Source organism: Talpa occidentalis, unplaced genomic scaffold (genome assembly GCF_014898055.3).
Source record: "Talpa occidentalis isolate TD23 unplaced genomic scaffold, MPIMG_talOcc4v2.1 talOcc4.7, whole genome shotgun sequence".
Classification (NCBI taxonomy): domain Eukaryota; kingdom Metazoa; phylum Chordata; class Mammalia; order Eulipotyphla; family Talpidae; genus Talpa; species Talpa occidentalis.
In genome coordinates this window covers 108,455,648-108,475,993 of record NW_023605083.1, presented here as the reverse complement: position 1 = coordinate 108,475,993, position 20,346 = coordinate 108,455,648, and the positions used below count along the sequence as shown (strand labels likewise).

At 39.0% G+C, this 20,346-nt stretch overlaps 1 protein-coding gene across 6 annotated transcripts in view; it reads left to right on the top strand.

Annotated features, from left to right (window-relative positions):
- RPS6KB1 (ribosomal protein S6 kinase B1) overlaps window positions 1-20,346 on the top strand; it is a 137,944-nt gene that overhangs the window by 77,727 nt on the left and 39,871 nt on the right. The window contains exons 16-17 of one of the 6 annotated variants that reach the window (XM_037494571.2): window positions 8,380-8,427; window positions 13,696-13,709. The exons of 3 other annotated variants lie outside the window; for them this stretch is intronic. In XM_037494571.2, coding sequence (XP_037350468.1) covers window positions 8,380-8,426 — 47 coding nt within the window. In that variant the 3' untranslated portion in view covers window position 8,427; window positions 13,696-13,709. Of the gene's footprint in view, window positions 1-8,379; window positions 8,428-10,879; window positions 10,900-11,004; window positions 11,096-13,695; window positions 13,710-20,346 lie in introns of those variants that run through there. 2 more of the 6 variants (XM_037494572.2, XM_037494573.2) reach the window with 2 other exon arrangements.

Sequence of the window (20,346 nt, the reverse complement as noted above, 5' to 3'; positions counted from 1 at the left end):
GGATTGAACCAGCGCTGCAGAAGCTGGGGCAGCTTCGCAATCCAGAGCTCAACAGCTGCGCCGCCGGGGAGGCCCCAAGATTTATTTATTTTTATACAAGAGCTGGAGTACAAGCCAGAGGCACGGGAGAGTGAGAGGATTCACCAGAGGCAGAGCAGAGAGCAGAACAGGCAGACGACAGAAATACGCTGCTGAGGGGAGCTGAGGGGCGAGACAGGAGAGGTTTGCTGCACCATGTGGGATTCTCGCTGGCCAACCCACACTGCAGAGGCTGCATACAGCTTCACAGAGCGTTGCTCAACCCTCTGTGCCACTGGGGAGGCCCGAGGGCCCACCTTGTTAAAGACAAGACAGACCTGAAGGGACCCTGCAGGGTAAGGAAGGCATCGCCATACTCATCAGACCCAGTGAGGAATAAAGGTGTGTCAGCACATGTTTGTCTGACTAAATGGCACCTAGAGGCCCAGACATCATTTCCACAGCTGGAACTTAGGTATAGCTCAAAAAGCAGGAGGGGAACATTCTGCATTTAAGTGTGGTGATATAAAAATTAATTTCTTGCACTCTTGAGTTATGATCTTAAATCTAAATGTGTTCCCAATTTCTTAGTAGATACCACATTTGAAATGTAATATCCTTCATGTACCTGAGAAACTGTTGACTGCCTTCCAAAAATTATAGACTAAATTAAAAGTGTCATTGTCCATGATACTGAGTAAATATTGTGTACAGTAGATGTTTTAACCATGCTTATATAGATTCAAAATAGTACCTTGATATATAATCAACAAAAATATGTACTTATATTCACTAAAAGATGTGCTTCAGAATGTGCATAGCAGTACTATTGTAATAGTCAAAATCTAGACACTAATCAAATGCTTATTAAGAGCGGAATGGGAGATGGGCGGAGCAACATGGCGGCGAGGAGACGCTGCGAGTAAGATCTCCCATTAAAAAAAGTTAATAGGGAGGAAAAGCGGCAGGTCCCAGTGAGAACTGGGACACGGAAGATAAACGGGTGACTCCAGCAAACTACCCGAAGAAGAAAGTGGCCATAAAAGAGGACTAGAAGGGAGGGAAGCGCAGAACCCTGCTCCCCTCCCCCGCCCACAGAGGCGGCACTCTCCGACCCGCAAGCGGGACTGTGAGTGGAAAGGAACTATTGCAGCCACCACACCCCGTGAACGGGAGCTGAGGCGAACCCTGCAGGATTCGCCGCGGTGGTGAGCGAACGGCTCCGGGCGCCATTAGAGAAGAACAAAGACCCCGGGAGACGCGCACACAGCCAGGGCTGCCGGTAAGCTTGCGCGGAAACGCGGCGCGCTCGGGGAGCTTGAAAAGCAAGTGCAGACCGGGATCGCATCTGCCCAGGTCCCCGCGCCTGCGACCTAGGCTTGCGGGGAGACGACCTAGGCTTGCGGGGAGACGCGCGGAGGTCCTCACTGAGGTGAAGGTCCCTCCCTGAGTGAGCAGGAACCAGGCACCCGGGCACGGGAGCAGTGCAAAAGGCGCCATTCCCGCGCCACTGAACTGGGCTACAGCCCGCGTCCTGGAACTGAGGGCTTTGAACTGAGACCCGGGCACGAAAATTCGGGGCGTGGGTTCTCCACGACGGTGGGGCACAAGGCAGACACAGCACCCCAAAGCTGTTGAGGTGTACCCTACCATTCCCGCTCTGCTCCCTGTCCCACGGGGTTGGGGGGACGAAAAACAGCCCCCCAAGGACACTAGGAGAGATCTCTGGCGCCACCTAGTGACCAGGAAAAAAAAAGTCACTAACACCCCATAGAACAGGACATTTCTTAAGACTGCTTGAAAAGGGCAGAAGGCTTCTGCAGTGGCCAGCCGGGAAGTTATTCCACGCCAGGCCCCTTCCGACCAGCAGTCTGAGCCCACAGAGGGAGCAGGCACTCACGTCCGGGGCAGACCGGGGGCGCAGAAGAGTGTGCCTGAAACCGGAGGCGCAGGGACTGCATCCCGCTTCGCCATTTGAGAACAGGGACATTTCTTCAGTAAAAACTGCCTAAAACCAGCAGAAAGCTCCCCCAGAAGGCAGAGATGGCTCCTGGAAGAGCCAGAGGGGAGCGGAGAAGTTCACCCAAGATGCCAGTCAGTCCGAGCATCACAGTGTCCCAACGCATACGACAAATTAGAAAACAGACAGTAGGGAGTAGAAGAACCACACGCAACCTAACAACTCCTCAAGAAAGAAGCACACCACAAAAAGAAAACCACTCCCCAGATTGCAACGACAGCAACTTGGAAGAACTTCTGAGCCTTCCAGAAAGAGAATTTAAAATTGCCATGATTAAAAAAGTGATAGATCAGAAGAAGGAAATTGAGTCCCTAAAGAGGGAAAACAATGGTCAGAAGAATGAAATTGAGTCCCTAAAGAGGGAAGTAAAAGAAATGCAGGAGATCAAAGAATTAATGGAGGAACTAAAGAACTCCGGGAAAAGCAAGGAAAGCAGAATAGATGAAATGGAAGAACGAATAAGTTCTCTTGAAGACACAGAAATAAAAAGAACCAAAACAGAAAAGGAAAGAGAAGTACGAAGGAAAAAGAATGAAGAAAGACTTCGGGAACTATCTGACTCCATGAGGAAAGGAAATATAAGAGTTATAGGAATTCCAGAAGGAGAGGAGAGAGATGTAGGAACAGAGAAAATATTCCAGGAGATAATTGAAGAGAACTTCCCGAATGCGAAGAAGGAGCTGAAAATTGATATACAAGAAGCAAGAAGAACACCAAACTTCCACGACGAAAGGAAAAACACAGCAAGACACATAATAGTAAAGCTCCCAAGAATCCAGGACAAGGAAAAAATAATGAAGCTGACAAGAGGAAAGAAACAGATAACATTCAAAGGAAAACCAATCAGGCTGACATCAGACTTCTCTGAAGAAACACTACGGGCAAGGAGAGAGTGGAGGGACATAGTCAACAGACTCCAAGAAAACAGATGCCAACCAAGAATACTCTATCCCGCAAAGCTCTCTTTCCTCCATGAAGAAAGAATATGGACCTTCCCAGACAAAGAGAAACTCCGGAATTTCATTACGAATAAACCCCCACTCCAAAAAATACTACAAGGAATCCTAAAGCCAGAACCTCAGAGGGACGAATAACAACGAAAGAAGACCAAAAAAAAAAAAAAGTTATTAAAAGAATAAATAAAATCAAAGGAAAGACAAACATAATGGCAAATACAGATGCTAACATATCAATATTAACTCTAAATGTTAATGGACTAAACTCTTCAATAAAAAGACACAGAGTTGCAGCCTGGATTAAGAAACAAAACCCAACCTTTTGCTGTCTCCAGGAAACACATTTAGCTACAAAAGATAAAAATAGGCTCAAAGTCAAAGGATGGAAAACAATCCTACAAGCAAATGGGCCAAAAAAGAAAGCAGGAACAGCTATACTTATATCAGATAAAACAGACTTCAAACTCAAAAAAATAAAAAGAGACCCCAATGGTCACTACATTATGATTAAGGGGACAATACTTCAAGAAGAAATAACACTCATTAACATATACTCACCAAACGAAAGAGCACCAAAATATATCAGACAACTGTTGTCCTCTCTGAAAACAGACATCAGAGAAAACACATACGTAGTGGGAGACTTCAACACACCACTATCAACAATGGATAGATCAACAAGACAAAAAATAAGTAAAGAAACTAAAGCTCTAAATAAGGACCTAGAGCATTTGGGCTTAACAGACATCTATAGAACACTAAACCCAAAAAAAACGGAGTACACATTTTTCTCAAGCGCACACGGATCATTCTCCAGGATCGATCACATACTGGGGCACAAGACAAACATCAACAGATACACCAAGATTGAAATCATACCAACCATCTTTTCTGACCACGAAGGCATCAAACTAGAAATAAATCATAAAAAGAAGGCAAGGAACTATCCTACCTCATGGAGATTAAAAGCCACACTACTGGAAGACCACTGGACTAACGAGGAGATCAAAGAAGAAATTAAAAAATTCTTTGAATTGAATGACAAGGAGGACACCAATATCCTAAATGTATGGGATGCAGCAAAAGCAGTAATAAGAGGAAAATATATAGCAATAGAAGCTCACATCAAAAAACAAGAAAGAACTCAAAGAAACAACCTAATCTCGAAGCTCAAAGATCTAGAAAAAGAACAACAAAAAAACCCCAAATCCAGTAGAAGAAAAGAAATAATAAAAACCAAAGCAGAAATAAATGAAATTGAAACTAAAAAAACAATCCAAAAGATCAATGAAACCAAGAGCTGGTTCTTTGAAAAAATCAATAAAATAGACAAACCCCTAGCCAGGCTCACAAAGGAAAAAAGGGAGAAAGCACAAATACACAGGATCATAAATGAAAGAGGAGAAATCACAACGGACACAGCAGAAATCAAAAGAATAATCAGTAACTACTATGAACAGTTATATGGAAACAAGTTCAACAATCTAGAGGAGCTGGACAAATTCCTACAACTCTACAATCACCCAAAGCTAGATAAAGAAGAAATAGAACACCTAAACAGACCAATTACAAGCAGCGAAATTGAAATGGTAATCAAAAACCTCCCCAAAAACAAAAGCCCAGGACCTGATGGATTTACAAATGAATTCTACCAAACATTCAGAGACGAATTAGTGCCTATCCTTCACAAACTCTTCCAAAAAATTGAGAAGGAAGGGACAATACCAAACACGTTCTATGAAGCCAATATTACACTAATACCAAAACCGAATAAGGACAACACAAAAAAGGAAAACTATAGGCCAATCTCCCTAATGAACACTGATGCAAAAATCCTCAATAAAATTTTAGCTATCAGAATCCAACAATGTATCCATAAGATAATTCACCACGACCAAGTTGGATTCATTCCAGGGGCACAAGGATGGTTTAACATCCGAAAATCAATCAACGTTATCCAACACATCAACAAAAGAAATATAAAAACCATATGATAATATCAATAGATGCTGAGAAAGCTTTCGACAAAGTGCAACACCCATTCATGATAAAAGCCCTTGAAATTCTTGGGATACAAGGAACATACCTCAACATCATAAAGGCCATCTATGACAAGCCAACAGCCAGTATCATTCTCAATGGTGAAAAGCTGAAAGCAATTCCATTAAGATCTGGAACAAGACAAGGATGTCCACTCTCACCACTGCTTTTCAATATAATACTGGAAGTCCTAGCCAGAGCAATAAGACAAGAGAAAGACATCCAAGGAATCCAAATAGGAAAAGAAGAAGTCAAACTATCACTATTTGCAGATGATATGATAATATACATAGAGAACCCCAAAATCTCCACAGAAAAACTAATTCAACTCATCGGTCAGTTCAGTAAAGTGGCAGGATACAAAATCAACATGCAAAAGTCAGTAGCCTTCCTATACACAAACAATAAATCTGAAGAAGAAGAAATCAAAAAAACCACCCTTTTATTATTGAAACAAAAAAAATCAAATATTTGGGAATAAATCTAACAAAAGAGGTAAAGGACCTATACAAAGAAAACTATAAAACACTGTTAAAAGAAATAGAAGAAGACACAAAGAAATGGAAAGACATCCCCTGCTCATGGATTGGGAGAATAAACATTATTAAAATGGCCATCCTACCAAAAGCAATATACAGATTCAATGCTATTCCAATCAAAATCTCAATGGCATTCTTCAAAGAAATAGAACAATTATTGATGAAATTCATATGGAATCACCAAAAACCCCGAATAGCCAAAGCTCTACTGAAAAAAAAAGAAGGAAATGGAGGCATCACACTCCCAGACTTCAAACTATACTACAAAGCCATAATCATCAAAACTGCATGGTATTGGAACAAGAACAGACATACAGACCAATGGAATCGAATAGAAAATCCAGAAATAAACCCACAGATTTATGGTCAACTAATCTTTGACAAAGGAGCAAAGACTATGCATTGGAGCAAAGAAAGTTTGTTCAATAAATGGTGCTGGGAAAACTGGGTCGCTACATGCAAAAGAATGAAGCTTGACCACTACCTCACACCATACACAAAAATCAACTCAAAATGGATTAAAGAACTAGACATAAGACCTGAAACCATAAAATACATAGAAGGAAATATAGACGAAACACTACGGGATTTGCACATCAAAGACATCTTTACAGACACATCACCCAAAGCAGTGATAGTGAAGGCAAAGATAAACAGCTGGGACTACATCAAATTAAAGAGCTTCTGCACAGCAAAAGAGACAATAACAAAAACAAAGAGAAACCCCACCCACTGGGAGAACATTTTTGCACCCAACACTAATGATAAAGGACTGATCACAAAAATCTGCAAAGAGCTGATGAGACTCAGCAACAACAAAGAAAATAATCCAGTCAAAAAATGGGCAGAAGAGCTAAAAAGAAACTTCTCTGAAGAGGAAATGCAAATGGCCAACAGACATATGAAAAAATGTTCAACATCACTTGCAATCAGGGAAATGCAAATCAAAACTACCATGAGATACCATCTCACACCAGTGAGAATGGCACATATTAAAAAAACTAGCAACAACAAATGTTGGCGAGGATGTGGAGAAAAAGGAACTCTTCTGCACTGTTGGTGGGAGTGCAAACTGGTCCAACCACTATGGAGAGCTGTGTGGAGATTTCTGGACCTACTAAACATAGAGCTTCCATATGATCCAGCAATTCCACTCCTAGGTATTTACCCAAAGGACACAGAAACATCAATTCCAAAGAGCACCTGCACCCCTATGTTTATAGCAGCACTGTTTACAATAGCTAAGCTTTGGAAACAACCCAAATGCCCAAAAGTAGATGACTGGATCAAGAAGATGTGGTACATATATACCATGGAATATTACTCAGCATTCAAAAAAGATAAACACATGCAATTTGCAGCAACATGGATGGCGCTGGAAGGGATCATGCTCAGCGAAATAAGCCAAAAAGAAAAAGAAAAATACCGGATGGTCTCACTCATAGCAGGAATCTAGAAAACTTAAATAAGGGACCAGGAAAATGAATATAAGAAAGTGAAAATCAAAATCAACAAAAAACTATGAACCAGAGACACTTTTTGGGGGTGGGGGCGGGAGGGGAAGGATTGGGGTCAGAATGGGGCGTTTGCAATTGTATGGGGGAATATAAAAATAAAATTTAAGATTAAAAAAAAAAGCAAAAAAAAAAAAAAAAAAAGCGGAATGGGTAAATAAATTGTAGTGCATTTAAACAATGAAATAGTATACACCAATGAGAAGGAACAAACTACATACAACAACATGACTCCACTCTACAAACATAAACTGAATGAAAAAAATCATTCACAAAAATACTGATACATTATCCCATTAACATTAAACATAAAAACAGGTGAAACTAATCTGTAGTTAGAAGTCAGGATATTATTGGCATTGGAGATGGCTAGTTACTCAGAGAGGTGAATATGAGGTATCCTTTTGGGGAGCTAGTAACATTCTTGATCTGGTTGAGGATTATATGGATATATTCAGTTTGTGAAAAATATTCAACTGTACTTACATGTACCTTTTTAAAATGTGATGACTATTCTGAACACATTCTTCCTTATATAATTTAGTTAATTATGCAGTTTCTACTTTGTGATTTGTCAGAAGCACATAAATAGGGAGGTTATAAAAAATAAGCCTGAAAAATGTGATGATCACAAAAATTTTTTTCTTTACATTATATTGATAGAGATTTTCTTCTACTTAAAAGATGGTAGATGCTCAAAACATTAGAGCAATTTTAGAAAGTCTCCTGAATTTGAAAGAAAACTACATTTTGGAATATCCAGTAGTTAAGATATTTTCCATGTATAGATGCAGAATGGTCTAGACTTACTTTATGAAAATGAACTTTCTCAAACAACACCATCTTAGATTCTTCAGCATTCAATACAGCAGTGAAATCTTAGCATTTTAAATCTGGCTAGATTGTAGATAGAGAGTGACATGTTAGATTTAGTACAAATGTAGAATTAATACACAAAAACCCCACACTACAGAGTTTTCCCATATGCTACATAAAAATGCTATAGTTTCTCACTCACAAGCTGCTATATTAGGGTGCTAGCTGATTTTATGCCTTCAACTTGCTTAATGTTTTCATTTATATACAATAGAGTTTTATACTGTATTGGTCAAACAATATATTTCAAAATAATTTACAGTAAAATCATAATAAATTTATACAAAGTATTGATTTAGCATAAATTTTCAAACTGTGAAAGTCAACGAATCATAAATCAGTACATAAATTGGTGAAACAAAAGACATAAATGACAAAAAAAAAATTAGTCACTATGTTGTGTATTTGCTTTTTAGATAGCTGCGTGGGGAAAATATATGGACGGAGGCTTCATAAAAGTTAAGGTTGGTAACATAAAAGTAACTTAATGCACAGAGAAATAGGCTATATCAACAAAACTGTGGGGAAAAAATCACCCAAGAATCTGGTTCATAATCTTGACATACTGGCATCGCAATTAAGTTGAATGATACCCTGCAAAGTATCTTCACACTCTTGTGCTTCCAAAAATTTTTGAAGGCAGACTGATAGCACAATCTATTTAATTCTTAGAATGTCATATTTCTGTTTGTGTGTATATGTTTGAATATCTTTATTATTAAAAAGGCCACGTTAAAGACATCACCTTGGCAATATAATATATAGTTCAGTCTCCTTTTTTTCTAAGACCACATTTACGAGATCCTCTGCAGCTCAATTGCAGTGTTGTCAACTGGGACAAGGAAGGCCTGACAGAAGAGTTGCTATATCAGTGAAGATACTATCACTATGTTTGGAGAAGAAAATTCCTTCATTTTGACACATTTCATTGCTAGGTCTTCATTAGGTACTGCTAGTATGAAAAAAAGTCAGAGTTTTTGTTTGGAAAATTATAAGAGTTTACAATCATATCAGTGTTCTGAAATCCACTTTGTTGGACTAGTTTAGGGTTAGGTTGTGCACTCAACATTGACCCCAGAGGTCAGTGGCCTGGGATGTATTAGGCCTGGTCATATGCTCTAACTCTAGGGCCAGCCAGGGATAGCATCTTCTCAAATTACGTTGACTGTGACAGAATGAGCCATGAATCACAAAGGAAAACTGGCCAGGTCTGTGGTGACTTATGCAGGTTGCACACTGTACAACTCCAGGGATTGCCATTCACATAGTCTGCATTGTGATTGGCACCCCCTTGGAGTTTTGCAATACCTGACCTGTGTAGCTGTGTGCAGTAACCCACTCTGTGATTTGGAAAAGGATTAATAAATGCTAAGGGAACAAATTACAAATTCCCATATTCTGATTATGTATATTATGATCCTCAATCTTATCTGTTACTTTGGTCTATTTATATATCCTACCTCTGTCACAGTGGTTTTCAATTATTTTTTTCCTGCTACAATATGCAAAGATAATTATTTTCATATAAGTTTATTTTATTTTATTTTTTTAAAGATTTATTTATTTATGCATGCAAGAACTGGGGTACAGACCAGAGGTGCGGAGGCGGGGGTGAGAGGATTCACCAGAGACAGAGTGGGGAACAGAACAGGTAGATTGACTGAAATACACTGCTGAGGGGAGCAGCAGGCAAGTCAGGAGAGGTCTGCTGTAGATGTGGGTGGCTCCCTGGCCGGGGATCAAACTCGTGCTGCAGTGGCTGTGGATACCTTCACAGGTTGTGTCTTAACCCCTTGCGCCACCAGGGACGCCCTATTTTCATATAAGTTTAGACCTGGGTTACATGTTATCCTGAAGTGTGTTCTTGAATCCTACTTTCTCTTCAGTCATTCAAGAAAACATATTTGTGGTCGCTTAAGCCCAGCAAGAGTGAGAGTCCTGGGCTTGTTTGGGAGCACAGTTTTTGTGGTGAAAAGTGAGTCCCTCCCTTCCCCCATAGCAAGCCAAGTAAAATGGGAGATGCTTAGAGGATTTCTTGTAAACTTTTTTTTTTGAGGGGCAACCTGCAAGAAGAGTTGATGGCATTTCATTTTCTCAGATTCCGCATGTCTGCTTGAGCTACACACCTGAGCTATCCCTTGTGCCTGTCTGAGCAAAGTAGAGTGAATGGGAGAGACATGGAGAGGCAGAGACAGTCTGGGGGAGCAACTTGCATCCCCCTCTATTAGGACAAGGATGTGAGCATTTCCCAAGGGTTAGGGAGCCGAAGAAGACAGCACCTGTCCAAGAGACCTTGGCTGAAGCTACCCAACAGCAAGAAGATGAGGGAGATAGAGACAGAGCTGGCAGAAGTGAAGCCTGCACCAGACTGTGCAAGACTCGACCTTAGTTGTGATGAGGCCCCACCAGATTCACCAAAGAACACACATAGTTGCCTTAGGGAGAGGGCAGTTGAACACTTGTCATACAAAGGCTATCTGGGGCAATCATGGTGGTAAACTGCCCAAATTTCTGCTCAAGAAAGAACTTGCTTTTCAGCTGCAGTGAGTGCAGTTAGCTGAGAGCATCCAGCTGCAACTGAGGATAGGCCCAGTTGCAGCTTTTGACATAGTCCTATGCTTTTACTCAGTAACCTCTAGTCAGTACTAGAGCATCAGCAGGGGTGTTAAGGCCACTTCCATACAACCCAAGACTCCTCGAATGTGCAGTCTTTGCTCCAGAGCTCCCTATTGGTTAGCCAGGACTTTGTCAGATCTGCATCACAAAAGTTTGAGGTCACCAGTGCCAGATTGTTTCCCTCACCATTCCCTTTATCTTTTTCAGGTATTATTTCTCTGTATATCTCTTGTATTCCTAACTGTCACAGCATCTATCCATGCTACTTGGAGACTCATACTGTTTCAAATCTTTTTGAAGAGCCGTCAATGAAATTTTTTGAGCTATTACACAACTATGGAAAGTTGTTTAGAAGAACCATTCTACATGAAGAGACCTTCATATTACTAAGGTCTATTAGAATTCAAGAAAGAATCTTGTTCTAGGGGCCTTCCTGGTGGCGCAAGGGGCTAAGACGCAACCTATGAAGCTTGTCGCAGCCACTACAGCATGAGTTTGATCCCTGGCCAGGAAGCTACCCACATGGCGCAGCAGACCTCTCCTGACTTGCCTGCCGGTCTCCTCAGCAGTGTATTTAAGTCAATCTGCCTGTTCTGTTCCCCATTCTGTCTCTGGTGAATCCCCTCACCCCCGCACCTCTGGCCTGTACCCCAGTTCTTGCATGCATAAATAAATAAATCTTTTTAAAAAAAGAATCTTGTTCTTATTACTATTATTATTTGTACTGTGGATTTTGCAAGAGAAGCCCTTGTTTTTAGGAAATACACAGTGAACTATTGTGGTATAAAGGAACATCTGTAAGTTACTAAAAGGGAAAGTGGTGGGGTGGGTGGTGGGGAGAGAATGAGAGAGAGACAGGTCAAGGATAAAGCAAGTGTTGTCAAATATTACTAAATCTGGTAAAGGTAGAAGGTAAGTTCTACCTTTAGAAATCTGGATAAGGCTTCCCTGGTGGCGCAGGTGGTTGAGCGCAGCATTGTGAAGCTGTCCACAGCCTCTGCAATGCAGGTTCCATCCCTGCTGGCCAGGGAGATACCCACATGGCATGGCAGACCTCTCCTGTCTGGCCCGCTGCTCCCCTCAGCAGTGTTTTCAGTCAGTCTGCCTGTTCTGCTCCCCACTCTGTATGTGGTGAATCCTCTCACCCTCTCGCCTGTACCCCTATTCTTGTATGTATGAATAAATAAATGTTTAAAAAAAAAGAAATCTGTTCTTGACCTACTAAACATAGAGCTTCCATATGATCCAGCAATTCCACTCCTAGGTATTTACACAAAGGACACAGAAACATCAATTCCAAAGAGCACCTGCACCCCTATGTTTATAGCAGCACTATTTACAATAGCTAAGCTTTGGAAACAACCCAAATGCCCAAAAATAGGTGACTGGATCAAGAAGATGTAGTACATATACACCACGGAATATTACTCAGCATTCAAAAAAGATAAACGCATGCAATTTGCAGCAACATGGATAGAGCTGGAAGGGATCATGTTCAATGAAATAAGCCAGAAAGAAAAAGTAAAATACCGGATGGTCTCACTCATAGCAGGAATCTAGAAAACTTAAATAAGGGACCAGGAAAAAGAATAACTATAGGAAAGAAAATATCAAAATCAGCAAACAACTATGAACCAGAGACACTCTATGGGGGGGTGGGGGGTGGGGAAAGGAGGGATTGGGGTCAAAATAAGGGGGTTGTAATTGTATGGGGAATATAAAAATAAATTTAAATTAAAAAAAAGAAATCTGGGTAAAAGGTAGAAGGGAGTTCTTTGTACTATTTTTGCAACTTTCTTGTAAGTCTAAAATTATATAAAAATAAACATTGAAGAGAAAAAATATCCAGTGTGATGTTTGTTTAAAAATACTGTGTATATCAATGTATATTTTGTTTATATATACATTATGAATATAAAATATATAGAAATACATATTACGGCTGGCAAGAAATACACTACAATGTTATTTCTTAGTTGAAAGATTTTGACTGCTTTTTAGTATATTCTCTGTATAACTGTATATCACTTTTGTGGTACTTAAACCCATTTGTTTAGCATTTTATTGCCTACAAATAAAGGCCTAATAAATAAAACAATTTTTTACTTATCTGTTTGACTCCTATATTCAATGATTATAGCAATGTAATGATTAAAGAATATTTTTCATCTGAAACTGAATTGCATAGCAACTTCAAACAGTTGTATAAGTGGAATGATTAATGGGGAATTCTGAGTTTACCTCATGCACCCCCATAACTTTATTGGAAAGGCTAGACTTATAGATTAATAATTTCATATTTGGATACAAAAGGACATACTAAATAATTTCTACATAATAACATATTAACAAAATGTAATAAGCATTTGTGTAAAGGAAGTACTAAATTGATAGTAGCTATCAAAATTATGGTTCCTCCAATAACAGACATTTTATAAATAGTCTGTAAAGGCTGCATAGAATCTGGGTTCCACAAAATCCTGGTTATAGTCTTCACATCTGTAAATCAACAATCTGATGTTCTGCTATATTATGCCTCATAATAAATTTAAAACTATGCAGGTTTTATATTTTTCCAATAGAATGATAAAAATCCCAACATAAAAGTCATCAACTCAGCCTCATTCTTCTTGGCAGAACCATAATTAGGTTGTCTTAGACAGGTAATTGTCCATCCCAGTGAGAGTCTATAACATGCTCAGTAGTCTATTCCTGTAATGATCTTTTGTCAGAAACTTCTTTATTATGTCTAATTCAGGTATTCCCTTTTGATTTAATACTGCTTCTGAGTTTATGTTATACATAGGAATTCATCCCATTGTAGAAATTAATGCTATAAATGTCCTTATGCAATCATTTAATTTTACCCAGTATCACTTCTGATGCAAAGATATTATTTCATATTCATTATTGTTATTTGCATATTACTTTCTGCTCCATTATCAAAGTATGATTTGCTTTTAACTGATATCAGGAATTGACCTTTTTTCATGGTGAAAAAAATTATATTTAGAATTAGGCAGCTGGACTCAGTTTAAATGATCCCAATCTTGTTGGCAACATGCAAAGTATCCTAGTCAGGAGCCAGTGAACATAAGCCTTCTTCTCTCCATCAGGTCTGATGAGGATGTTGACCTTGACCACATCAGTGTCCCAGAGCTTCCTCACAGCCTGTTTGATCTGGTGCTTGTTGGCTTTGATGTTCACCATGAACCCAAGTGTGTTGTGTCTTCTGTCTTCTTCATGGCGGGTTCAGTGGTCAGAGGGAACTGATGATGACACAGTGGCCAAGCTTGTTTCTCCTGGGAATACTTACTGGGATATTTGGGTTGCCCGGGGAGCCGTGGTGTTTTTTGCCCCTGAAAGGTGGGTGACATGCAGATCTTTTTTCTTGTGGCTGTGGATGCCTTTCAACACTGCTTTCTTGGCCTTCAAAGCTTTTGCTTTGGCTTTGGAAAGGGCAGGTCTTCCTTCTTTACTTTGGCGCCATCTTCTTGAAAAGGCCAGTAATTGATATTTAATTATCAGCATATGGTGCTTTTAAAATATAGTGCTATTTTATTTGGTTTACCAAAAAATGACTTCCATGTACATAGTTATTTGACAAAGCAAAAATGATCTTCATGTATTTGTCTGTAATTTATGACAATACTAGATTGATGTAATTTGAGTGCATACAGTGATTTACCTTGAGTTAAATTATTGAAGAATGCTGAAATGTATATAGATCAGAGAATATCATCACCCGCTGTCTTCTCCATGATATCTAGTAACCTATCATTTTACTAGTGTTTAATTGTTGTCAGCATGCAGCACATGCTGGCAACAGAAAAGAGTGTGAATTATAATTTAGTCACTATGCTGCTTCTTCCATTTGTAAAATATCCCTTAAAAGGGGGATAATGCATTCTTCTTACTTTCATACTGAACTATTTGTAGTTCCAAAGTATCTGAACAGTACATGTAAGCAGTGTGGGTTCTCATCAAAGTATCTGAGAGATGAGGAAATATCCACGGTACAAGGAGATAGGTTATGTGCAGTAGGGAATGTCTAGAAATGAGACTAAAAGGGTCACATAGGGAAGAGCATTCATTGCATGCCACATAAAAGAGTTTGGATTTTGTTATTAAGAATTAATTGAAGCAGGGCCTCCCCGGTGGCACAGCGGTTGAGCGTTGGGCTGCGAAGCTGCCCGCAGCCTCTGCAGCGCCAGTTCAATCCCGGCCGCCGGGCGAGGGTCCCACATGGCGTGCAGACCTCTCCTGCCGCCTGCTGCTCCCCTCAGCAGTGTACTTCGTCAGTCTGCCTGTTCTGTTCCCCGCTCTGGCGCTGGTGAATTATCTCACCCTCCCACGCTTCTGACTGTACCCAGTGCTTGTATAAATAAATAAATAAACAAACAAATAAATAAATCTTTAAAAAAAGAATTAATTGAAGCAGGGAATTAATTCTTCAGGGAAATTGAAGTAGTAGTATGCAGATTTGGCTTTTAGAAAGAGCATTCCATAGATCAGTGGAATTGTAGTGATCCAGATGGAAAAATTGCAAAGCCTTGATCTAAGCTAATGATGTGGGAATGAAGGAAAGGAAATGGATTGATGAAACAGTGGCCTTTGGTACAAAATGGTTGGACCTTGAGGTGATTATGTTGAATGAATTAAGTCAAAAAGTGAAAGACAGGTATGGATGGTTTCATTCATTTATGGAACACAGATACCCCCGAAACATTTATATGCAAAGAATAGTAGGAATAAAACTTCAACTTGACAAAAAGAAGATAATGGTTATCAGAGGGAACAGGGAAGAGGGTGAGGAAATGGGGTAGGGAGGCAGATGGGGTATGGGCATGTGTGGTTGAGTGGAGGGAAAAAAAGAGAAAAAGAAAAAAAGTTATGAAAGAGGTAAACTAAAGGGGATTAGGTAGAAAGAAAAAAAGTTAAGGATGACTGCCAGTGGAGTGCACTGTTATGCCAGAATCTGAGCATTACACCTGCCTCCCTAAATCATTCCATTGAAGGTTTCCTCACTGAATCAAATATGAGTCTTGGTTAGAAGTAATAGAAGTCTTATCCGGCTAACTTAAGTAAAATAGTAATTATAGAAAGTGTGTGAGCAAATTCTAATTGTCAGTTTCTATTCTTTCATTTTTATTCATTAATTTCTACCAGAATAAAGACCTTATTTTCCAACCTCTCTTCCAGTTAGATCTGGCCATGTGATAACTTCTGGTTAATGGGATATTATTATTTTTAGAGTTATTTATTTATGCATGCAAGAACTGGGCTACAGGCCAGAGGTTGGGGGTGAGAGGATTCACCAGAGACAGAGTGGAGCAGAACAGGCAGACTAACTGAAATACACTGCTGAGGGGAGCCGTGGATGAGATAGGAGAGGTCTGTTGCGCCATGTGGGTAGCTCCCTGGCCAGGGGTCAAACTTGTGCCTAAGAGGCTGCACATAACTTCACAGTGCTGTGCTTAACCCCTTGCACCACCAGGGAGGCCCAATATCTTGTTTTTCTTTTCATTACCTTACTGTTTTCTTGTAGCTCATTGAGCTATTCTGAATTACTTTTTGGGTAAATTACAGATCTCTATGTATTTAGAATCAGTTATTTTGATGCTTTGGTAGTATTGTTTCCATGTTTTCTCATGTTCCTTGACATCTTGACTTACCGTCATTGCAATTGAAATAGCAATCACTCTCTCTTGTCTTTACTAACTTCCCTCTATAATGCAATCTAAAACTGTATTTTTTCCTCTTGTATTGTGCTAGAACATCTTTGCTGGAAACCTGGACTTCCATGAAGGCTCTGTCATCAATGGTTGATTTCTAAGACACTGTTTTCCAGGGACTCTTAGAATGTGGCTGAGAAGGACTGGAACCAGTTTATGGGCAACTGCAGGGCTAACAGCTGGGACCAGTGTCTCTATACTTATTCTTCAATGCATGGGCAGGTGAGAGTCTTCCCTGATCCCTTGGCATACAGTACTGGATACCACAGATTTGAAGCATTTTTTTTCTCTGTGGATAGATGCCAAATTTTTGTTGTTGGGTAAGGATACATAAACAAGGGACATCCTATTTAGTCATGTTGCTATGTCATTCCTCTGGCTATTTTGTATTTCAACCTGACATTTTTATTGCATTTCAGAAAAAATTCTTCAAGAATTCAAACTCTTAATTTATTTGAAAAAAAAATTAGTTATGCCTTCATTAACTGGAAGACTATCAAGATAGTTATTGAAAATGAGTATTGTTTTAATCAGCTCAGTGTCATTACTGCTGTATTACAGTTATCTGATAATTTCTGGAAAATGATTCTTAATGCCTGTTTTTTAATGCCTTCCCAAATTAGTAACATTATTTGAGATGCCAATAATTATATTAGGCCTTACTGTTGCTCAAAATTAAGAAACTATTTAGTCACAGCAAGTATATCTAGTTTTATAATTGCAGTACTTTCATAAAAATACTTCACAAAGGCAGGAAAAAGTCTTCTTCCTTTCTCCCGCCTCCCCTCCCTAACTCCCTTCCTCCCATTTCCCCTCCCTCCTTCTTTCCTTCACTTTTATTCAAATCTGATAAAATAGTGAAACATGACATTTCATACCATATACACACAATGTAAATTAAAAGCACACAAGGTTATCCAACAAAAGAGCTCCTCTCCATCTTTGTCCCCTAGTCATCTAATTTCCCCTTCTTGAAAAGAAATATTTTTACCAGTTTCATGTGTATTTTTGCAGATATAATCTATGTGTGTATTAACAAATTTTAAAAAATTCTCTTGATTTCTTGCAAATATATTGTTCTAAATACACAGACTTTCACCTCCCTTTTCCACTAAACAGTATACCTTGGAAACTTTTCACATTAGTTGTGGCAAATTAAAGATGGTTGCAAAGATGTCATTCTTGTAAAGAGTTGATTTCCCCTCCTCTTGAATTTATGTGACCCTGTGACTCTTTATCCTGTAGAACTCAGCAAAAGTAACTCTGTGTAAGTTCTAGGCCTAAATGTGAAAAAGACTGGCAGCCCTTGTTTCCACTGTATTGGAATACTTGTTCTAGAATGTATGCTCAGAGGGAATGCAGCCATATGTGTCACACGTCCAAGAATCCTGAGTCACTACACTGTGAAGAAGCCCATGTTAGTCTGGTGGAGGGGCTACATGTTATGGGTGGTGGAGATATTCTTGATTCTTGGTTAGTTCTCAGCTGTGCCGTCTGTTTGAACTGAGACATAAACCACATGAGTAAAAAAGCTTTTAGACATGCAGCCTGCTTGAACTGTTAGATGACTCGAGTACCAGTCACCATCTTATTGCAGCCTCATGAATGGCTTCATGAGAGAATTGTCCAAGTGAGTAAATTAACCCATGGAACTATCAGAGTTATATCAGTCAATCTGCTTGTTCTGTTCCCCACTCTGTCTTTGGTGAATCCTCTCACTCCCCACACCTCTGGCCTGTACCTCAGTTCTTGTATGCATAAATAAATAAATCTTTTTTTTTTTTAAAGATTTCTTTATTTTATACAAGCACTGGATACAGTCAAAAGTGTGGGAGGGTGAGAGAATTCACCAGAGCCAGAGCAGAGAGCAGAACAGGCAGAAGGACTGAAGTACACTGCTGAGGGGAGCAGAGGGCGGCAGGAGAGGTCTGCGCGCCATACCCTTTTCTGGTGGCCGGGGAGCAGCCAGGGATCGAACTGGCACTGCAGAGTCTGCCGGGCAGCTTTGCAACCCAGCGCTCAACCGCTGCGCCACCGTGGAGGCCCAATAAATAAATCTTTTTTAAAAAGTTGTTTTAAATCACTAGATTTTGGGATGATTTATTACACAGCAATAGAAATAAACATTTGTACATGTATATCAATTGAGCTCTCAATAACTAGGTAGTATTCTGGTTTGGGGGGGATATGTCACAATTTAAACAGTCTCTAATGTTTTGCCATTACAAACAATAGTGCAGTGAATTCCTGTATATATATTATATTACCTAGTATATGTCTATAGGAAAAATCCTAAAAGTGAATGATTGGTTCCAAAGATTTGTGTATTTATAACTTTCTTAGATATGTGACAATGGTTCCATAGAATTATATCTGTTTTTACACCTTTGAAAATGTATGAGAATTCCAATTTTCTCACATCACATCAATACAGTGTGGAATCAACTTGTTTGCTTGTTTTTTTGGGCCAACTTTTTAGTGATGTATCTTCTAGATATCTCAAGTAGTTGAAATATGCATATCTTTTATTATGAGAGAATTTGAGCATCTTTTCAAGTGTTTAAGAGTCATTTGAGGGGAAATATGCACTCCTATAGTCATAGCAGTATGATCTATCAATATTATAAATATTCCAGACACTATTTTCAATAAAAAATTTGATGATGCCATTTTATGACTCCAGAAAATATCTGCTTTAGAGAAAGTGCTTATTATGAAATAAGTTGTTTCGTGCTACAATCCTGCTGATGCTAGTGGGGAAATATTTGTGGGTCACCTACCTATCTTCTGCATGTATTATCTCTCTAGTTCAGTCAAGGTGGCTGCAAAATGTGAGTCTGACACCTTAGACCATGTGACTGTCCTGACCCAGATTGAAAAATGTGTTTGGTTACCAAAACATCTAAGAATCTTCAATGCATTCCACTCATGGATCAAATTCCTGCATGAATGTTAAGCAAGTAGACAGTTAAGTTTCTGTATTTTAGAAAACTGGAAAGATAACATTCTACACCTGTGTCATATCTCCTAGTTTAATAGAAGTTACTTCATTAAATACTCATCATAGCATTGAGGTATTATTACCCTTATCTAATTAATGAGGAAAAAAATCAGGCTTAATGTCACGTAATAGTATTCAAGAGTTTCATTCCTGGATAAATGAAAAAAAAGCTTTAAGTTTGGACATTTTTGCCATCATTTTAAAATGTTTCTAGTTCTTAGTTCTGAATTTAGTATCAAATTCAAATTGCAGGAAGATTGTGGTAAATGGTGAATATAACAAAGTCATTAACACCAATATGTTATCCTTAAATTCTGGTGATCTGGCTTTGATTTGTTAGTAAATATATTTAGCATATTTATTTCCCTCCTGATTTTCATTTATTTTTCCTTTAATATACAGAATAAATATTTTAAATCAATATGAAAGGAAATAAACTACTGATGTTAGATATGGGCATTTGGTAGCAACAGTACAGAAATAATGATGTTTTGTTCAGTGTCATATTTGCCACTTACTAAAAGCTTTCTTAATAATTTATTTGATTTATAATAGATCAGCAGATGGTAAAATAGTTTAAAATCTACAAATGTAAAATGATCTTGGAAAATGAAATGAGTTAAGATATCTGTACTTGAAGATCATTTAATGTGATGTCCAATAAATAGTTTGGTCTGGAAAAACATTTCATTGTTTAAAATGATATATGCAAGCAATGAAAAAAAATTCAATAGATTGTTAGATTGCATAGAGCAAGGTACTGGTTTGCATAGTTTTCTAAAACTCTAGGATTTGAACTGGGACATGTTGAAGACTTGGGCAAGCAGATGCTTTGTATATCCTGGGATACTTCTGTCGCCAAGTGTTTTTCACATCTGTCCCTTCATTTCCATTCTCAATGCTACCATCCTATTTCAGCTCCTTATGTCTTCTCCCACAGTCTATGGTAATAATCCTTTAATTGGTCTCTCTTTCTTGGAGCTTCCCCTTTTCTGACTTCTTTGCACAGAGCTCTGATTAATCTTACTACA